The sequence below is a fragment of the Bolinopsis microptera genome, chromosome 1, assembly GCF_026151205.1.
Source record: "Bolinopsis microptera isolate Bmic1 chromosome 1, MBARI_Bmic_1.0, whole genome shotgun sequence".
Taxonomy (NCBI): Eukaryota; Metazoa; Ctenophora; class Tentaculata; order Lobata; family Bolinopsidae; genus Bolinopsis; species Bolinopsis microptera.
The window spans coordinates 10,700,138-10,718,405 of record NC_087072.1 but is presented as its reverse complement, the minus strand read 5'-3'; the positions used below and the strand labels follow the sequence as shown (position 1 = coordinate 10,718,405).

At 39.2% G+C, this 18,268-nt stretch overlaps 2 protein-coding genes across 5 annotated transcripts in view; one reads left to right on the top strand and one right to left on the bottom strand.

The window, feature by feature from the left end:
* Positions 1-15,749, top strand: part of LOC134821244 (mucin-2-like) — a 91,311-nt gene extending 75,562 nt beyond the window's left edge. For 3 of the 4 annotated variants that reach the window (XM_063831967.1, XM_063831956.1, XM_063831950.1), the window contains 3 exons: positions 13,406-13,570; positions 14,215-14,431; positions 14,633-15,749. In XM_063831967.1, the coding sequence (XP_063688037.1) occupies positions 13,406-13,570; positions 14,215-14,431; positions 14,633-14,782 (532 nt within the window). In that variant the 3' untranslated portion in view covers positions 14,783-15,749. The remainder of the gene's footprint in view (positions 1-13,405; positions 13,571-14,214; positions 14,432-14,632) is intronic. The other variant, XM_063831974.1, reaches the window with a different exon arrangement.
* Positions 5,176-12,328, bottom strand: LOC134811482 (adenosine receptor A2a-like). The gene is made up of 5 exons (XM_063818329.1): positions 12,281-12,328; positions 7,652-7,870; positions 6,854-7,506; positions 6,528-6,681; positions 5,176-6,003 (listed from the first exon to the last, which is right to left on the bottom strand). The coding sequence occupies exons 1-5, from the start codon at positions 12,285-12,287 to the stop codon at positions 5,879-5,881; spliced, it is 1,158 nt and encodes a 385-aa protein (XP_063674399.1). The 5' UTR covers positions 12,288-12,328; the 3' UTR covers positions 5,176-5,878.
* Positions 15,750-18,268: the final 2,519 nt, after the last annotated feature.

Genomic DNA, 18,268 nt, shown 5'->3' with positions numbered 1-18,268 from the left:
ACAATATATAATATAACAAACAATTCTACTATCTGGAGTCAAGTATAAGGAAGTTGTGGTAGTACATCTATAAACTATAGTTATATGAATTACTTCAATTGTAATTCATTACTGGCTCGTTTATATGTCATTGTTTAAATGCACTGTTATGTAAACTTGGGAGCTTATATTGTGGTTATAATACGGTTGCATGGTAGGTTTACACATTTTAGTCGATACCAAAGTCAAAATTATCATACAAATTCATACCGTAAATCTTGATAAGCACATACAAAACGTACGAAGTGATCTCAACGGATAGACAATGTGATCAGACTATAAACTTATCAAATTAACATGATATTAGTATTAATTGAGTATTGACAGGTTGTAAAAAGAAGGTTGTTTCAATTTTTCCTCGTCGGCACTCAGCAATACTACATTCTAAAAAGTGGCGGTTAAATTCTGTGCTTCAGGAGCTAACTTCTTCATATATATTAATAATAACTGAATACACTTAACTCGAATAAACGTTCGTCCAACTAGGCTCAATCACGTTGTTCCGGCCGTGTCCCATCAAACATGGAGTATAATAATAACACGGATGTACTGTCAAACATGCAACCATTCTAGTGACCATGCGCTCTTCATCTGTTTGTAAAACGTACACTCGGCTTTTAGCTATTCTGATAAGTTTGCTGCTAATTCTCGTCTATTTCCTGCAATCCCCCAAACTCGTCAACAATGATATCAGAATACTCCAAGGCATGGATATTTCTTCTGACCCCACCGTTCAATTCGATTCGATGGATCATATCAAGGCTCAAGACACTCCAAAGTTCGCAGACGCCCGGCTAGAACCATCGGAAGAGCCAAACTATGATCAGCTGAAGACTCCAGGTCCTTCATCAGACCCGCTAGCGCCAGCAGAAGATTCCAATAATGACTCAAATAGAGCAAAGTTTTCATCAGAATCTAGGTATAAGACAGCTCAATTTTCAAACGATTCAATACCTGGATCAGCGCCTTACTTTGGTTCGTGGACACAAAAAAACATTCTGATCGTTAGTACATGGAGAAGTGGATCCACCACCTTCTCTGGCATTGTCTCCTCTCCAAAGGAAGCATTCCTCCACTATGAACCTCTAGACAGTCACTTTACTGCATCCCTCACTGACCCTGATGTTACCGAACACGTAGCTAGCATCACTGACAAGCTCCTGTCATGTGACTACGAGAATGTTGATGACCAATACCTCCGGGGTATGTACTTCCGGAGAGCATACCTTAGAGAAAACAACAAACTACCCAGCTCGTGTAAAGGACGTGGAAGACAAACCAGCCCCTGTCTCAATCAGACCTTCATGGCAGAACAGTGTCGGAAGTACCCGATACAGATTGTAAAGTACGTGAGAATATCTCTGGCACAGGTGGCCCACTACCTGGACGATTACTCCAACTTCAAGGTCATCTGGTTGACACGTGACCCTCGGGCGGTGTGGTACAGCAGGGTCAACAACAGCAGGGTCAACTTCTGGTGTTTGCCTGGACTTTGTGGTGACTTGAAGAGGCTCTGTCAGTTCTATGAAATAAATTGGGGGCTGTCAGAGCGGCTTCTGATATCTCATCATGGCTCTTTTCTTAGGGTTAAGTTTGAGGACATTCAGCAGAATCCTTTCAGCGAAGCGGAGAAAATAACCAAGTTTTTGGACTTAAAGAATCCTGGCGATATCTATGATAAGATTAAACTGTTGTACGATACGACTAGTTTTACCACTAAGAAGGATTGGAGAGGCAATATAACTGATGAGGTTCGCCGCGAGCTTGAAGACACGTGCAATGCCACCATGCACGAACTGGGCTACCTTTAGCACGTGCAGTTGCATTCTGCACCAACTGGTATCCTTTAGCATGATATTTTATATGAACAGACAACATGATATGATATGAGATATGAAGTTTAACTGTCTGAAACTATATTAAATATTCGTTGATGAGTTTCGATGTCCCACAATTTCAGGGTTCATTTAATCAAATCTTTACGATCGGGGTAATGGCCTCTCCAATCTTACATGAATGTTTCTAATGTCATTGTCACAACTTGGTTGCTCATAGTGAGTCCTACAAATGCAAGTTCATCTTCTAAGTCTAGATATCAAGCTTCATCGGCACCAATATGCAACGAGCTTTAAAAATATGCTGCATATTACAACGAAGCCAACAACAGTTAGAAATAGATTAAAAAACAGAAAATGCCAATCAGAAGAAGTCAATCAATTAAAACGAACTCGGCGAGTTATCCCCGTCCGCACAATAATAGCAAATCTGCCGAGTCTGGCGGAATGGTGGGGTGGTGCTTCCAATTACCACAATTATACAGTGCTACATCAGGAGGAAGTGTTGTTTCTAGGGTGGTAAAACGGATAAATATATCTTTTAGGTCATGATGTTAATTGTACGTGTAGCTATTTTGAGTTTTGAAACTGAATTGAAATTGAAAATGTGATTTTTATTGAAACGCGAAGGAATTTGGTTTGTGATAAAGAGAAATGGACATGATAAAGCTATATCTGACAACCGAAAAATAGATCGCTGAACTGTGAAGCCAGATATTTGCAAGAAGACAGACAGTGTATATTAATTATGTAGAGACGGTAAATGAATTCACAAACAAAAGTGTAAAATAAATGCCAGTGCCGATTGTAAAGCTGCAAATAGCTCTTGGATCCATTAGAACAAGATGTTATTGTTTCTGCACTGTTTCTGTACAATTAACATTGCAATGAACATTTTCTGTGCCAATCCAGACAACCAGCATACAGTTCAGATAAGAATAGTGTGGACAATATATGGCTGGATTAAACGAAGAGATGTTTGTAACACATCATGATGTTGGCGATGCATCACCAACTTAAATCTGCCAAATAAAACGAAATACTGAAAATCTTAATTCAGCCGCTTATAATAGATAATTATCCTGTTACTGCTGTTTAATTGTTCAAAGATATGAACATGAATAGATTTAGAGCAATTTCCTCTTCTAATCGTGAGAAAAAGAAAACAATGTGAAACACTTCACACGGTAGGAAGGGGAGGTGCGATGGTGAACACGGTGATGTAATTACACAATATGCTTCCTGCCTGGTATCATACCAGTCGTTGTACTATCGCTACAACTTAGTGCTTTTTTTTTTTATCAAGACACTTATTTTACTTCGGTGTATTCCAACAGCCACATTACACAAGTGCAACCAGCCAATTACAGGAAGCCGAAGGATTTATTTGGCCAGTGACGGTTAAGGTAGTGTGTACCATACTTTCTTCGCCCGAGACTTTGCTGCAATGTGCAGCTCCTCATTTAACCCTCACACCCGATTTCTCGAGTATTCGGCTGAGTAGACCGGGGGGCTGCATAGACCACTTACAATCCTTAGCTGAACGTCGACGACGCTCACCCCACGACCAGGCAGACAGTGGGATTCGAACTCGCAACCTAACGATTGTAAGACTGGTGTTCTAACCAACTGCGCTACCTGGCCGTTAATCAAACTATAAATTTTTTAGGTCTGATTCCCACCAAAAATTTGCGAGAGGAAAGGTACTAATAAGATAAGCTAGATAAGCTAAGATAAGCTAGTTTTGGGTGAAGAAACTGAAACTCAGTATTTCCCCATGCTTCATGAGTTAATTGCAATCGGATAGGTGCTGGTTTTATATTATGAAAAACACCATCACAGTCAACAAGCGGGCAAGGATCAACGCAATGAATATGATATCTGGTACTAGACAAACGTGATTGCTTCTGATGAAAATTTCTGATGATTCGGTGTACTGCGACAAAGGGAAAATGCTCTCAAATTAGTTGTTATATAGTAGTGTTGAAATATTAAAAGTTTTAATACTTTCAACACTTTTATATAACAAATAATTTGAGAGCATTTTTCCTTTATCGCAATACACAGAATCATCAGAAATTTTCATCAGAAACATCACAATAATGTGACTAATAAATAATGTTCCTATCCTGATATTACACAACCGTAATTAATTAGAAATTATGAAAATAAAATAGATATTATATAATAATTTGTCTCTGAAATCCTCTCCTGTATGGTTCAGGCTCAGCCTATGTCCTTAGGCCGAGCCAAAAATTCTCAACTTCGTCGCTATAGAACAGAGTTGCAAAATTTCTGGAAATCTTTAAAAGTAATCGATACGAAGGCTGATTTTCATGCTCAACATAACCCATAGGCATGAAGTATGCGAAAATATGCTGAAAAAAGTTTGGAGATACGCGAATTGCTACCACTCTGATCGTAGTCAAATCAGTAGCATGTTTCAGAAGTAATTGTAGAAAACGGGAAAGCTGCAACAATAATCTTGATTACGTGAATAACATTTTTAAATGTTTTTACCATGAATGATAACCATCGCGAAATCGGCCTTATGTACATGTATATGTCTATTTTTATCAAAGCCACTGGGTCGCAAATGGTCTCAAGTCGTGGTGATCGCAATCTCTGATTCGTATTCATGGCTTTCAATATGTTTCTTCACTTCAAGTTATCAACAATTTCGTGAAACAGAGTTCACCAACTTCTTCGAATTTCTTGTTTTATTTACGTGTACTGTGTAGACATAAAATGTAAAATGTAAATAGATTTTGTGTTTTAGGCAAAGTAAGGCGGCAAAAGGACATATCGAGCATACAATTGAAGTTATTATAAAGGTGTGCTCCTTTGAGATATTATGAGTTAATTACATTAACACTGTAACAGGGAAGTGTGGATATTATTTGTTGCCAAATATAATGAATAATAATGCAAGGTCTGTTGTATTGAGCCCGACGGGCCTAGGTACTTCATGATTAATTGAAGTACAATATATCATCCTCAACAATTCATAGGCGTGTTTTATGAGATTTTTTTGGAAGCCATATTACTAGTTTGTTTGAGTTTAGACTAATCTGACATTTCATAATTATTATATAATTTATAATCATATAGTGATGTTTTAGAAAGGAAGGTGTTGCTGGCCACATATTAAGTAAAACCTATCAATTTGAATCCGACTGCGGAACTGGAGTGCAACTTATGTGCATTATGCGGATTCAAATTTGGATTGCCAATAAAGCTTCCTTTTTCCGTATCCTCACACATAATCTTGAGTTTTAAGAGCAATTGAAAAAACCTGTTTCGTATTTGAGATGATTTAAAAACTTAAAATAATAAATTGTTATCAGTTAATAATATGGAATTTCAAATAAATAGAAATAAACAGAAACTGCTTAAGTTTGGTTCTGTGGACGCTCCGTGACCGTTATATTTATTCAGGGTCATGCACCAACAAGGTATCATGCTCTGATAATATTGCACATAGTTATATAAATAAAGATTTCACTTGACCATATGGCGTAGTGAGTTCTGTTAGGAGGTGCGCACTCCACGCGCACTCCACGAACGACAAACGAGCAACCATGTTAATCAATAAACAGTAGTCAATTACTAGATCTAGTCGAATCAGAAAAAACATATAAATTCGGACTGACATAATTTTATTTAACTTTAAGTTATCTCGCTAATTAGCAGCATGCAATTGCAATTAGTTAGGTCATTAAGTTCATGTTAAATGATAATTAGTTGGTTCGTTGTTTATATATTATTTCGTACATACTAATTCTAATTACAATGCGTAATCTCAAATCATAAAAAGTCTGAAATTGTAGCAAGGATAAAAATTACGAATTAAGCGCACCGCTCAGCAAGAGTTCTAACTATTGAAACATGGGGCCACAAATTGTTAGACTCCCTCCAAAAAACATTTCCTTGTGTTCAAACATCGATTTATTCCGAAAAATCGCTGTGCCGACACAATTCCGATGGATAATGAAGGATGGCGTTTATACGATGGTCTCTGGCACGCAGTTAACGTTGTTCTTGACGAGATGAAGGCTGAAATCACCCAGACTAGGTCTCTTGCTACCCTCACTGTTCGTTATACTGCTCGTTCTCGTACCATGGTGAACTGAAAAGAAAACATTAGCTCCCAGACAACATATCTCGTTGAATGTGCATTGCTTCGTAAAGACATTAAGACCAGCCCCACCTATAGTCTCGCTATCGGATAGTTGTTGAGATCTAGTAGAGGAGAGCCTGAATTAGCTGGTTTCCTGATCGGTAGTTAGAAGTTCGCTATATTTAGTCGGCGGTTAGTCAAGGGCACCAAGCCATACATCCCATTTTTGGAATATTTACTGAACCCTCCCTAACTGGAATGAGTTTAGATTCTCTTATCAAGTAATTGCAGGGACTCATGACTTTTTTAATTAAATCTCAGTTACTTTTACAGGACCACCGTTGAGTCGTTTCAGAGAAAACACATTATTCACTACCAGCTCATATGCGACAAAAATTCTGTTGAAAATTTACTAATGAATCAACTAATTAAATTATTAATTGACATCATCGTTAAATTTTTGCCGCAACAATTAAAATCCAAAACCATCAACAAGAAGTGATATATAAACTAAAGTTTATATATAAACTGACCATGGTTGTTACTGATATCGCTGTTATAGCTAGGTAATTGCTGGTAAGTAAATAGTTTGCGGATGTTGGTGAAGGGAACGTCCCACGACTTGCTATCTGGTTTATTAATAGTTTGAGGTGCTGGACACAACAGTCTCTTTAGTTCTTGTTGTACCTGAGGTCAGTGTGAAGGTTAAGGATAATGTTGCTATCCCGATCAAAAAGGGAAGAGCTGGGATAATGTTTCACTAAGGTATCTGATATTAAGGAAAGACCTAACCAGAAAGGAGCAGAACTTACACGGCACCATGCCTAGTATCATTAACTGTGCCGTATAATTTACCCACCTTATTATGACGTAGTGCGTATATGAAGGGGTCAGCTACAGGGCTAAGGAAGAATATCCACCTAGATGCTATCTGCAAGTTGTATAACACCGTGTTCTCCCTTCCTACTCCCAGAAACGCTAGGAAGTCCAGGGTCCACTCGGGTAACCATGTCAGTACGTAGGTTAACACCAGGAGGAAGATTGTCACCGTGGCTTTGTGGCAATCCAGCATGTTCTTCTTATCCAGACTCTGAGCTCGTGCGTTCTTCACCTGCTTCTTCACCTCCACAAATATCAAGGAGTAGAAGACGATGATAGCTAGGAGTGGGAGGACCTGGAACGCGAAGAATATGCCGTAGAGAACGTAGCAGAGGACACAATCAGCGGAGGCTATGACCAGCTGACAGGAACCGTAGGGAGGGTAGAACATGGTATACATCCGGCTGGAATCTATCAGGATCTTCTGGATGGGAACCAGACCGAGTAGAGGCAGCACGATGCAGGACACTATCATACCAAACACTGTTTTCTTAGTAACGATCCGGTTGTACTGGAGGGGGTACTTTACAGCTGTGAACTTGTCTATGGAGATTACCACTAGGAGGTTGAAGGGGATGATGGTGAGCAGGATCACTGTTACTCCAAACATCTCGCAGAAAAACCCGTCCGAATCTGAAATTTCCATTGATAAATATCTCAAATAATATGCATCACGAATCACGATTGTTGAATGTCGAAATTTTCCGGGAATATCTAACATTTTAGACAGAATCATGAGCTCATATTCACAAAAGTAATATATAAAATAGTGAGTTACCTCCCCCGATCCAGCGTTCAGTAAGACAGGAAATACCAATAGGAATCATGCTGAGAGCAGCACTGAGCAGGTGAAAGAAGCAAAGGAATGCCACTAACACGTGAGAGGGGGTATGGAGGAAAGGAGAGGAGAGGGTAGCTACGATAACACTCACGTTACCCACCAGACTCAAACTGGCCATCACCAACATCGTCAGGCCCCGAATCAGCATGATTGTTTCTAGAGTAATATGTCCGGTTAAGATAAAAAAGGGGTGTAGATTGAGGGAAAATATAACTGTAAGCATTCGGGCTGCAAACAAACGTAAAAGGTTAGTAAAATTATGCCAATATCATGATCGGTCAGAAGCGAGAAGATGATCAATCACGTAATGAAAACAGTAGTGACAGGCGAGACAGTGACACTCATAACTCATGCCTTTAACAGAATAAACCAGAGATCAGACTGAACGGACGGAAAGTCTGAAATATAATTATCTGTTTGATCAGTAGATTAAATCTCCATTAACAAGACCAGCACCTAAACTATGTGATAATAGGGTGTTAGGACCCTTCAAGGGCCACTTTACCCCACTGCTGATATAATGACACCTCGCCGCCGTAATCGTCACCAAACTATCTTTATTTAGATTTGGATTATTATTTGCATTATCACATTGGTAAACTCGCACTATATGAGCATATTTTATGGGGGATCTCTCAAGGGCAAGATGAAACAAGGTTAAGCTCCGATAACTTTAACTCTATCTCCTGGCTGGATCTCTATCTGGCACGTGTAGGACATTTAAAGCAGCACAAAGTTAACCAACTGAGACAGCAACACCTCTAGTAGTAGTTAAACCGCTGCGCTCTTGGTAATACCATAACAAGCCGTGACGTAAGGAAACTATGCCTGATTTCAAGGGTATCAACCAAATGGCACACTATTCTTCAGGGGGTACCCGGGGAGACGCCTCGTGACATCATGATAATAGTTTCTTAAACTGGCTGCCTCCCAGCAGGCTGCCAATTAAAAACTCTCCGAAACACACCTGAGTTAGCGTCCTGCTAAGCTGTGAGCGACGACAGGGTTTACACTTTACAGTTTATATATACCCCATCAATCAGGTGGTAATTAAATTAACCTCCCGGAGAAGATTAACACTCAACGTTCTCCTTGCTGTTGGTCTGGCAGAATGGCCAAATGGGGTTTGTTGAACAAAATAAGAAATATGCCCTCTGTACTAGGCAGGTATTTAAGGTGCAGCCTATAAGTTTTCATAAAATCCAGGCACATGTCTCAGGCATGATGCCTGTATGTCCCAAAGTTCACGTGCGCTAATACACGTGAGGTTTGGGGTGACAGCGTATACCCATCCTAGTTTATTAAGATATAGCTAGCTTAACTTAGGTTCAGTGATACTACTGTATCTCACTTTACATCTGAAGTAAAAGATAGCATTCTATCTAGTGAGACTTGTGCGTCATATCTTAATTCCTGGCAGATAATCGCGGTGAAACTTTTGTTTGAAAATCTCTGTCTTATATTTAGACTTTCTATGATACAGAGCTACGATCGATTTTGAAAGAGACTTCAAACGAATATGGATACATTTTGATTTACTTAAATCGACTATCCCGGCACCAAAATAGGGCATAATTGTACTTGTATGGCTGTGCGCTGAACTGCCAGTCTTAACTACGGATGTAGCAATTAATAGTGGCAAAATCAAGTGTGTACCGTTAATAATAAGTTTTATTCTCAACCCATGTCATAAGAACCATCTGCCTTAAAAATTTGAAAAATAACTAACTTCCAGATTTCTGAATGAAAAAAACAGGACGAATGTGAGCTGCTCTCAAAACGATAACAGGTTGACGAGAATTTCGGCAGAGCTCAGTTCATTAAGAAGAGTCTAAATATATCCCTCCTAAATTGCTTGATTTGTGCAATTCCACCACATTGCTGCAGCAGTGCAGCGGTGCTCTGCAAGCCGGAAAAGCTTGTCGTGGTATTTTTAACTGCACCTTCCAGAGCAGCAAGGACAGGTCGCTCTGAAACACGGCCGCCACATGACAGTCATGACACAAGACTGCTGCTTTTTCATTAATATCATGGTGGTTAATGAGACGTTGGGCGGGAAACAAGGTATGATTTCACTCTCAATGGGGGCTGCTGCGCAGAGTGCAGGCATTGTTGCGGAGAGGTGCATAATTTTTGTTATGTCATAATCGTTATCAGGAATAGATTTTGCTGCTCAGGACAATTAGCCTGTAATTAAGATTTGACGTAACCTTCTCCATTTTACCGCGCTTGTCACTGTTGTCGGGTATTGGCTGCGAGAAACTTACCATTTTAATTAATTGCCCGAATTATCTCATAACAAATTAGGAACGATTGATTAGTGACGAGTGGTTCTGCTAATTTCTAAGGAATGAACAGATATTTCTGTCACAACGATACAGCAAATAGGCAATCAACAACTCATCAAAGATTCGTACGGTTATTGATTATATGTGTTACTGTAGGTCTCTCTTCTCTGGTATGCTCCAAAGTTGACGGGTATCTCAAGAAAAGAATGCCCGGATAAAACAACTTCATGCCATTTTTATGCCAAATTCTGGAAATAGTTTAGGAACATTGTGGGACTTCCACATGCTTAAGGAGAAAGACAACTGTAACTCAAATCATGGCTATTTTAATAGTTCATGGAAGAATGTTCTTATCCTGTCAATATAACTACCTGGGCTAACAACAAAAGTGATCTTAATAAAACAACCAATAGCGCTTGAAGTACGGGGTCAACAAGGTGACTAATCATTTTCTGAGAGGGTAACAATAGATCTCGGTCAAGATATTATACCAAGCTCGAGAAAAGCTGGCCACAATTGTATACTCAGAAAATAAAGCTCTATAAGTCTACAATGTAGTTTAATAAAGTGTAGATGCAGTTTAATAGAATGGTCTGAGAGTCAGTGCAGCAGGTTAACTAAACAATAAACTGTCTGCTAGTCTAAATAACTCATCAACACAATGTGAACTAAATATAAAACCGACGTGCCCTGCTCATATCCTTGTGTATTATATGCAAATATAGCAGCCGCCCCGCCACTGCTCGCAATCACACTTGCAAACATCACGTTGTTTTCAAAGCACGTTTCGATCTTGTGATGGTGGTTGCGGATCACGTGACAGTCCATGCCCATATTTGGTGTTACATCTTGTTTGGTGGCGGAAGTGGAGTAAAGTGGGTGGTTTTTATAACGATGTGACCGTCTTGAAAAGCACGTCTTGTGTAAGCTAACTAAGAGTTATTTCTGACTATCAGGCTTGTAGATAAGATCTGATACTAGATCATCCTGTTTAGTGTTGCAGCTATACCGGCAATACAAAAAATCACGTCAGCTCAAAATAAGTCAACTAAAAGTGGCAAATTAAACGTACTAAATCACTTAAAATCATGACTAGAAAAGAAATTGTGTAACATGAGTGTACTCGATTAGTTTAAGTATAGGAATTTGTAATTGAACTCATAGAATGTTGATTTAACGTCTAGAACTAAACCTGAGAGTTATTCTTCTAACGTAACATCCGCTAATAACTTGCCTGAAATCTTCAATACTATAAAAAGACATGGGTCTCCGTCTATTTCCGGAATAGCATAAATTTTCATGGGCGTTATTTGTTGAATATCCAATAATTGACGTCTAAAAACAACCCTGGTGATGATATCACTGTTTAGAGGCCTAATCTAACCCGATAAACCGATCTAACTTGCAGACGGATACGAGAATAATGAAAATAAATAGCGTTATGACTTAGTAATCAGAATATCGGGGACCATGTCGTGTAAACCACTGTCCAGTAGATTGAACTGCGAGCAACAAATCGAATGAAAGGTGTGAATTATAACTCTGATAGCTTCCTGGCAGATGAAATGAAATTATAGCTGGGAATGAGACCAGACTTTTATACGGGCTTCCAACTCACAACATACGTCCTGTTTATAATTCTCCTGTATAATCAGCATAGACACCAATTCAATACTCAATAATACTGCCTTCAAATAGAAGAGGAGAGGAATCTAGCTGTCTCTTAATTTGTTTCTAATTCTATGAGATCTGGAATCATTTCTTTCATAACTCAGCACGGTGTAGCAAATAGTTGAGTTCATTACATTTGGATAATGAACTTCTGGAGGAGAGTAAATGATACCCTCTGAGAACTTGAATGTTTCATCCCGTAGTCCGTACAGATCCAGAGGAGTTGTCCTGATCTGTACTTGTACAGATTATTGTAGGGGAGGAGGGCCTCTTCGTACGTTCAATGAGGTATGGAGTTAGCATGATGTGTAAGTGTATTTTGACTCATACGATTACTGGCTAAATATACCGGACATACAATATACATTATAATGCATTTCTGTCTGGCGTTCAAAAAATTGTTCTGCAGAACAACGAAATACTTAAAAGGGTGCGTCTTCCGATGTCTGTAATTTTAAAGCCTTAAACTAAGATTCTGTTAACTAAGATTCTGTACAGAATAAAAGGCACAATTAATAACCATCAGCGCAAATAACAGTAGATAAACTCAGTGTTACGTACAATACATTAAAAAACAAAAACTACAATTTTATCATTAATCACTGACCTGCCATGATGTTGTGCTGCTGTCCTTGTAACACGCCTTGTGGCCGCTCCTCCTACCAGAAAAATATGTTATTTAAAGTATATCGTCCATAAAGTGATGGCATCCCGACCTATACTAATTCAAATTCCGACAGGAGCTATAAATAGAATTATTTAGATCGAACTTAAACAGAACTTTGAGCCAGAAATCTATCAGTCGAGAAAGGTTTGGCAGAAAAAATCATGTCCAAAAATATGGAACACAAATTAACACAAGACAACTCTCTACAGCAGCATTAATTACTGGTACTATTGACAAGTATTGGGGACAAGAAGTGCGTGTAAAAAGTAGCTGTCAAAGTGTAAGCTACATTGTGTCCACCTCGTACCAACGACTAACCACATCTGTGCAACACTTGGGTTCTACAATCATTGGATGGCGGTGGTGTACGCCATCCTCCTCTGCCATTGGTCCCTTCCTGCTTAACACGTGACCCCTCCGCAAAGTTATTTCCTTCACGTGACCGAGTAAACTTGGTTGGGAGTGGTGGAGTGAGCAGTGTACATACTTGCTCTATATATAAAGTGTGCGCTGCAGAGAGATTAATATCCTGTTGTCTGTGGAGTTGTTGGACATGGAGTCGAGAACTCTTTATCGATTGTGTGATGTCATATTTATAGAAACACTTCCGGTAGGGTAGGTACCACCATTCAGGACTGGAGTTACAGCACTATACGATACAGAACAATAATAATAATATATGTGTTAGTGGTATATCCGCCTAACCTGATGCTATTATCATAGAGAACCTTTACAGTTACTGTGCTATAGTACTACTAATAAAAGATTCGGTAAATGTCACTGATAATTACAAAAAGTTTTAAGACAAACTCAAACGGGATATGGAGGATGTGTGATGTCATTAGTCAGTCCGATAGATTTATATTTATCGGCCTTGCAACATGCCTGCATAATAATCGTTAATTTTCATTCCAAAGCACAAAAACTTTAAACTTATATCATTTTAAAATCGCTAAATTTATGGCACCTATCGAATACTGGTGTAAACTGAACCGCACTTAACAAGCTATATTTAGAAAATAATAAAGATCTTGCAGAAAGTTAACCAGCCGTCTCCACCTGCAGGTTTGGTGCACTAGCTATCGCTGCAGGAGGACAAGTCAATAGTCCAGGGATACGAGCCCCTGCTGCCCCCGGTGCGCCGGCCCGAGTAGCTCCTCCTCCCGCCCCTGTTAGAGCCGCGCCTCCGCAAAACCCTGGCCCTGTTATCACTGATAATAGACCTAACAGGTACAGTATTTATTCAGATATGTTTCTCTGTTTTCGTACGCTGTGGTACCATTCCCAGCACTTTACTTTTGGCTCTTAAGGAATAAGGACCCATGTAAATTTTAAAACACCAATTTATCAACAGATTATCGAAGGTATATGTAATGAAAGTAGCACTCCCAAAAAAATTTCGTTCAAACCGGGCGATATAGACCTGCCCGAAACGGGCACTTTGTTTTGCAAAATCTTTTTTAGAGGTAGACTCTCGTACAAGTGGTCGTGAATTTTTCTTGAGATTTTCTATGAGTTCGCAAAATTTTAAAAAGCTTGATTTTTGGTGACTATTTCTCGATTTTTGTTGTTAAATCCAAAATGCCCATTTTGGACATATCTATAATGCCCTATTTGAACAAAAATTTGCTCGTTGATAGATCGTTGGGCACTTTATGTTTTATAATTTACACGGGGTCCTGAAAATGTAAAGAAATGGTTCTGGCGGGGACTAGGAAGCTCCCAAGTACATGCAAAATGCACATTACCGCCTAACTCTACTACTCTAGTGCTATTCCTTCAAGCTTAAAAACTGGCAATACCACAAATATATACTAATATTAATATATAATATTATGTATAATGTACCTGGTACCAATACCACTAATTCTCAGGGCTGTCTACCCGGGGCACCCGTTTCATGGGTTGAACCCGGTCCACCGACCGCGACACCCCGACCCGAGACACCACCTTGCCACCCTCCAGACAGCTGGGCCCCCTCCTGCTCCTGCTGGTCCCTCGCTAGCTAACCTGCCTCTGACTGTACCAAATGTGGTGGACAACGATCCTAACCCACTCACCTGCCCTGTCTGTCTCGATAGTAAAGCTCAGGTAATTTGTCAGACAGACAGACAATCAGTTTGTGAACACTGATCTGAGATCTCTTATCATATCATAGCATTATTGGGGTGTTCAATGTTCATCTCGCGTCACTTAGATAAGTTAAGTATCATTAGTAAGTAATGTTATCTTTAACATTTAGAGTTCATATAATATAATCATCCGTTAAGTTTGACTGACGCTCCTCTTCAGATCCAAGCTTCAAGTAGAACCCTGGTGTCGACGACATGTGGTCACGTGTTCTGCAGCTACTGTATCGAACAAGTCTTCAAGTCCACCAGACAGTGTCCTCAGTGCCGGAAGAAACTCACCAACAGAGGCTGGCATCCTCTTTACATCTAGACGAGTTCTACTTTCCGCATCCTCTTCCTTGGAAGATCACGACGACGTGACAATATACGATCTAGATTTCAATTAGGATCAATCTTTGTAAACAGGGACCCTCCCTAATTTAACAATTTTTCGTTGTGAAATTTGCATTTTGTATTGATGTTCTTTTCATGGTATAAATCACCCATGTTTTAGAATTTCTGAGTGATAACAAAATTTCAAATCACAAGCTTGTTCTAAAGCTCAATATTTAGTCATAATTTATTAGTTTTTAATTGGTTGATAGTTCTACAGCTGATACCTGTATACTATTAACCCTATCAGCTTAAATTTATACAATATTACTATATGGGTTGAGACTGAATGCTCGAAGATAGATGCTATTTATAATTTTAAACAAAATTCTTTGTCAGTGGCTTGTTTAAAACATTATTTCAATAATTTTAAGGTCAGAAATAGTTATAATATTTTACTATATTCTACCCAATCTATCATCGCGTACAATTCGTACAATTTCTTGTGAATAATGTAAACTTGGGAAGCTTGACTACGAATAAGGAGAATTGTTACCGTGCCCCGTGGTTTTACCAACTATTTAAATTTATATATCCCTTTTGTAGCAAATACGATATACCATTAATTAAATTTAGCAATAATTTGAAATAGCAGTAAAATCTATTACTGTTAGCTGGAATAATGAATATTTTACTTTCGTTAGTAAAACTCTTAATTTAATGTCAAACGTTTTGCGAAAAATCATCTTAAGAATGGAAAATGATACCAGATATGAGATACGGAGGTAGTGTTTGTATGTTTTTGTTTCGTGGTGAATTCCATGTCGGAATTAAATGTGTGAGAATTTGTTTACTCTTTTTCCTGAATTCTTTAAAAGCTTAAATGGAAAACCACCGATTTGTCAACCTATTTTGTAGTTATAACTAATAGTATTAATTATAGTTTATAGAAATCTTTAATAGCAAAAATATTGTTTCATTGCATTAAAAAGAAAAACTCTGCTCAAATGAGAGAACTACCAGTACCGAATACAGAGTAAGGTGATACTCGTAAAATATTTGTCCAACTCGGCGCGCGTCCTAGTAGGTTTTAAAGTTACACCTACAAGATTTGGACCGTAAATTCTGTACTTTACTTTAAATTTGTATACTATCTTCACAATTATATTACTTTAAAACCAAAATTGACTCCTAAATCATTCAGCTGAAATATTGTTTTACATTTTACAAGCCCGTCACGTGCGCGCGTCTGAAATTGACGGCCGATGTTACTCGTCTAAATTTCTTCGAAGTAGCGCGGCGCTTTCTTCTCGAAATATTGGTCCGATGGCAAGTGCTACGAAGTAGCGCGCGCTGGGTCAAATCATTAACAATGGTCAAGTCTGACAAAAATGGTTATTTGCTCATATAATAATAATAATAACACATAACTCGTCAAGAAATGATTTTCATGCTGAGTAACATATTTTATTCGCGAAATCAGCATAAAAAGTACACAGGTATATTGTAGCGCGATGCACTACTGGGTCGCGCGCGCGCGCATCCAATAATGCTTCTCGCAACCACAGATCGGCGAGATGCGAAAGATTGACATCGTGAATCAAACTGGTATAGCTTACTTTCACAATCCCACAGCTTATATTATATTTATTATTATACCAATTATTATTATATACCAAAAACTTGGAGGACTTCGACGCGCCGCGCAAACTAGCATTTTTGCTTCACATCGACAAGATCGTTGTTCTGCTTCGCAGAGCAACGATCTGGAAGTACATCGTCAATCAAACCAAAAACGTATAACATGAACATATAACATATAAGGATGTTCAAATCTAATCGCCACCGCTAACCTTATAATTATTTATTACTGATTACTTGCTCTAACCAGAGCCCTCTCGATTGCAGTAGCGCGCGACCGCCGAAGGCAGTACGCGTAGACACATGGCTATGAGAAACTGATTACACTGACTATTTTTATTACAGTGTGTACTTAAACTTACAAAAATTTTAGAAACGAATATTTTAAAGTGGCTTTCTCTTACAACCTTGCTCTAACTTGTCATACGTTGTATGACCCGCCGCGCACGAGTGCGCAGCTCCCCCTGTATCTTAACGGGTGATACTCGTAAAATATTTGTTCCATATATACATGACCGTCGACGAGTCCAACTCGGCGCGCGTCCTGGTAGGTTGTAAACCTACAACCTGTATCGTGCGCAGGACCACCATAGTGAAACGACCGTGGGGGTCGCAACGTGATACAAGCTTTAACCAGAGCCCTCTCGCTTGCAGCTTACGTGCCAGAAGCGCGCCACCGCTTGTGAAACAAGCGCGTCACGCAGTACGCGTATACACATGGCTATGTGAACTTACAACCCACAAATAAAACATGGCCAGTTTGCATCATTTGTCGTAGTTATCACAAATTAGTAGTAGAGGAATTTTCAGGAAACCATATTCTGAGAAATGTATAGTGCAGACAATTTAAACTTTTGCACAGACAGTAATTAAAAATATTTTTGCCGCACGCGCAGGCAAAAATTGTTGACGATTTTTCCCATGCGGAAGCCCTGGAAGCAATTTGGCATTCGAGATCATAATTTTATTGAAACCAGAAAGTAATCAATATTTTGATAATATTAATACCCAATTTTACAGTTCTACCGCGACCGCTCTGTTCCAATCCTGAATTCCTCCGAGTCAACTTAATATAGGTAACGTAAACGGCTTTTACTAATTCGCTCGCCCAAAAGAATCACGTGACTTTGGTTTTTTTGTATCACGTGGTGACCCGCACTGTCGCTTCACTATAGTGTAGATGGTAGAGTTTCTACGATACATGGGGAGCCGCGCACTCGTGCGCGGCGGGTCATACAACGTATGACAATGGTTTTTATGGTTTTGCAGCCGTACAAAACGGTTTTACATCCCAACCCTAACCCTAACCATAACCCCGAAGTTATCCATAACCCTTATCACAACTGACAACCCTAATTCCATAACCCGAGCCCTAAACAATTGTATTCATGTTTTACTAGCCTATCACGTGACTAAAACGGTTTTTTGCCCATAACTCTCCAGGGAAGCATTTTTACCCTACGTCATGCATCATGGGGGGGGGGGGGGGTGATTCGGAATCAGCGTTTAGAAATACACCGAGAGAGATGAATTTCATACCCAAAGAGCCTTTTCACATGAATTTTCTTAAAATTTGGGAAAACGATTTATTATGTATTAGGAGCGAACGTAAACCGTAATTTAACGGGTGATACTGATACTCGTAAAATATTTGTTTATGTTCCATATATTAGGGACCGTCGACGAGTCCAACTCGGCGCGCGTCCTGCATGCAGCATGGTAGGTTGTAAACCTACAATTGTACAAACCGTAATAAACTTTGTATCACGTGGTGACCCCCACTGTCGCTTCACCATTCACTATAGTGTAGAGTTTCTACGCGACGATACACGGGGAGCCGCGC

Bases quoted from the DNA above. Each gene is read 5' to 3' on its own strand.
- LOC134811482 (XM_063818329.1), bottom strand. The intron at 7,507-7,651 runs GTAACTCACTAT...TGGAAATTTCAG, and splicing joins TGAACGCTGGATCGGGGGAG to ATTCGGACGGGTTTTTCTGC. The intron at 6,004-6,527 runs GTCAGTTTATAT...TTTTCTTTTCAG, and splicing joins CGATATCAGTAACAACCATG to TTCACCATGGTACGAGAACG.